The 3,463-nt window shown below is 56.8% G+C and overlaps 1 protein-coding gene across 1 annotated transcript in view; it reads right to left on the bottom strand.

The window, feature by feature from the left end:
• Positions 1-58: 58 nt before the first annotated feature.
• Positions 59-3,463, bottom strand: part of STK32C (serine/threonine kinase 32C) — a gene marked incomplete at both ends in the record, with an annotated part of 5,208 nt that continues 1,803 nt past the window's right edge. Inside the window, 3 exons of the mRNA XM_008948329.1 lie at positions 59-184; positions 2,771-2,887; positions 2,986-3,089. Coding sequence (XP_008946577.1) covers positions 59-184; positions 2,771-2,887; positions 2,986-3,089 — 347 coding nt within the window. The remainder of the gene's footprint in view (positions 185-2,770; positions 2,888-2,985; positions 3,090-3,463) is intronic.

Raw genomic sequence — 3,463 nt, forward strand, 5'->3', positions numbered from 1 at the left:
GGACACCCTGGGGGACACCCCTGGGGGACACCCCTCCTCAGGGCCCTGCCGTACTCACGTTGGGGACGAAGCCCGGCTCCACCCGCTTCGCGCAGACGTCGGCCCAGGCCATGGCTGAGAGGGAGGCCGAGGCCTGGACGTCGTCCAGGCAGGAGAAGCGATGCTCGGGGTTCACCGTCAGCAGCTGGGCAGGGGAGAGCACCCGGGTCAGGGGGCAGGGGCAGGGAGCCCGGCAGCCCCTTCCCGTGGGAAACAGGTAACTTGCTACGGGAAGAAAAACTGCAGAAAAACATCCTGGAGGTTGTGAAACAAGATGGCAAAAATGTGGTACCGCGGGCTCTTGGACAAGCAGAGGTTTGCTCCTCCATGCCCACCCCTCGGCAGCACAGCCGGGCACTGCCACCCCAGCACGCTCCTCCCCGGGCCAGGGACGGACCACGCTCCCCACTGAAGATGTTCAGCCCCCCAGAGGCTCATCCTTTCGGTCTCAGCCTCCACAGGTCCTGTTTCCACCCCACTTCTGTGACACCGGGGGACACTACCCCGTTTATCACACACAGGGATTACTAAGCACAGAGAAAACAATTCAGAATCATCCCCATGTCCCCTGAGACACAGTCCACACAGCGTGAGACAACGACCACACAGTGTGACAGACCCGAATGTTCCAAGAGCTCAGCACCGTGTGTCACACTCTGTGCTCAGCCGCCTTGAGTTACAGCTTGCAGGGCTGCTGGAGGCAGGTCTGGAGGTATGTCTAACAAGGAGATATGTCTAACCTGGAGGTAGGTCTGACATGGAAGGAGATCTGATGTGGAGGGACATCTAACACAGGATCTAGGCAAGGCTTCCAGAAAATTCTGTGCCTGGTCTCTCCCCATGAAAACCTTCCCCAAAGCTCAGCTGGTGGCACCTTTTCAGTACATCCTCAGAGCCCTGTGCGTGTCTCCTCTCCCAAGGGTGGGAAGCTCATGGTGGGTGAAGCTGGAGAGAAGCTGGAGTCCTGGAGCTGCACCCAACATCTGGACCCTTCCATTTTTCCAGAGCACCTACAACACCCGCTCGGTTTTGGGCATCCTCAAACGGAGCACACGCTGCCTCGACTGATGGACACCTGTGGCAGCACCTCTACAAAACGCCCAGCCAGGACCGTTAGCTTTAAAAACCTCTGGCCTTATTCTGGGCACATTAATTACAGGGGTTACAACATTTTGCAGAAAATAAAGTTGGCACTCAGTGTTTTTCCAAGGCCAAAGGCAGCTGTGCAAGAAGCAGGTGACGGTGACTGTACCTACAGCCCACCAAGCACCCAAGCACTGGAGTGCTTGTGAAGGTGGCAGGGTGAAAGCCCACCTCGACCAGCAGTGCCACCTGGGGAACCTCTCAGGCACGGCACAGAATTGTCTTTGTCTTTAAAAGGCAAAGGGGGAATCCCCAGTTCCCAAGTGAGGCTGCTGGGACAGCACCAGCCCGGCGGGAAGGAGACACGGGGCACCAATGCTGGCACAGTGCTGGAGCAGGGAGATGGGAGATGGTCCCAACAGGCAGATGGGTGGGCAACCAGCACCTGACATCGCCCCTGGGCACCAGCAGAGACCCCAGGCTGCACTTTGAGGGAACACAGGAGGCTGAGGTGGCTGCTGGCGTTTTCCTGGTGAGATGTTTTTAAAGGGGGCCTACAGGAAAGCTGGGGAGGGGCTCTTGACCAGGGGTGTAGTGATAGGATGAGGGGTAATGGGTTCAAACTGGGAGAGGGGAGATTTGGATTAGATATTAGCAAGTTCTTTACTATGAGGGTGGTGATTGACCAGGGGTGTAGTGATAGGATGAGGGGTAATGGGTTCAAACTGGGAGAGGGGAGATTTGGATTAGATATTAGCAAGTTCTTTACTATGAGGGTGGTGAGACCCTGGCCCAGGCTGGCCAGGGATCTGTGGATGTCCCATCCCTGGAAGTGTTCAAGGCCAGGCTGGATGGGGCTCTGAGCAACCTGCTCTAGTGGGAGGTGTCCCTGCCCACGGCAGGGGGTTGGAATGAGATGTTCTTTAAGGTCCCTTCCAGCCCCAGCCATTGCACGACCCTGCTCCTGCCGGGTGCCTGGAAGCCTGCAGCCCAGCAGAGGGCAACGTGAACCTGCCGCAGCCAGAGAGCAACCATGCTGCTCATTACAACAAAATCTAATTATGTCAATTGCCCACCCAACATTAGCTTACATCAGAGTCACTTACTTGCTGCCAGCACTGTGTATATCTTTTCTACAGCATGCTCATCAGCTATTTTTCTGTGTTCTCCAGCAAGCAGAAGCTAAACCACAATCTCCTCACCAAATCAACAACTTTCTCATGTGGTAGCCCAAGGAAAGCAGCAGACACAGACCCCTGAGAGTTCTCACAACCCAACACACCCAATCAGACCCTTTGGCCCAGGAGTGGGTAACTGGGCAGGGGCAGCCCACATGCCTCCATCTCGACCACCATCGCTGCCTTTTGGGTTATGATGACCACAGAGGGGGATGTTGAAGGGCTCAGTTCCAGCCCAGGGAGGAATCTGTCACACCAGAATCAGCCTTTTCCCCTCCCATGCCATCAAACACAATGCATCTTATCACAGGGATCACAGACACAACCCAAGATCAGTCTGTGCTCAAGCCTGGACAAACCCATAAAAATTAGTCCTATCTCAGTTTTACACTATTTACTAATGTGCTGAAAATGCCCCACGTGCCCCACGGCTCATGTACAAGGGGATCCACCCCAGCAGGACTGTTTACCTTCCTTAACAGAGCAACCATCTCCCTGGACCAGGCGGAGGAGTACTGCACGCTGACGGTGCTGAAGAGCTGGACTAAGGACTCCACGGGGCTGCTGGAGTGGATGTCATACGGTCTCTGGGGGAAGAAAGCAGAAAGATGAGAAGGAACATCCCCTCCTCTCTGCAGTCAGCCAGGACGTGTGTCCCTGGGCCCGGGACCCTCGGGAGCCTTACCCAGCCCCGCAGCAGCTCGTAAGCCATGATCCCCAGTGACCACCAGTCCACCTCGAAGGAGTAGCCTGTCCCGCCGTTCAGGAAGGAGTGGAAGATCTCCGGGGCTGGGCAGAAAGGGCAAAACACAACAGCTCAGTCCTCGGCCTCCCTCTGGGTCTGGTTCCCTATTGCAGGTAAGCCAGTATGTAAACCTTACGGTTCTTTTTGTGCAAACCTTGCAGTTCTTTTTGTGTTTCGGATAAAAAGGTTTTTGTGTAAACCTCACGGTTCTTTGTCCACGCTGCTGCCCGAGGGGGGTTTGCCAGGCAGGGAGCAGCAGCAGCACACTGGGCAGCCAGGCTGTGGGCAGCCTGCAGGGAGGAGCCCTCCCGAGGCAGCAAGCGGGGGTGGCAGACCCCCAGGATGCCCCGGGACCCCCCGGCGTGGCACGGGGCCGGTGGGAGGGCACAGCAGGATGGGTGCTGCGCCGGCAGCGGCT

This window comes from Merops nubicus, unplaced genomic scaffold (genome assembly GCF_000691845.1).
Source record: "Merops nubicus isolate BGI_N331 unplaced genomic scaffold, ASM69184v1 scaffold36319, whole genome shotgun sequence".
Lineage (NCBI taxonomy): Eukaryota > Metazoa > Chordata > Aves > Coraciiformes > Meropidae > Merops > Merops nubicus.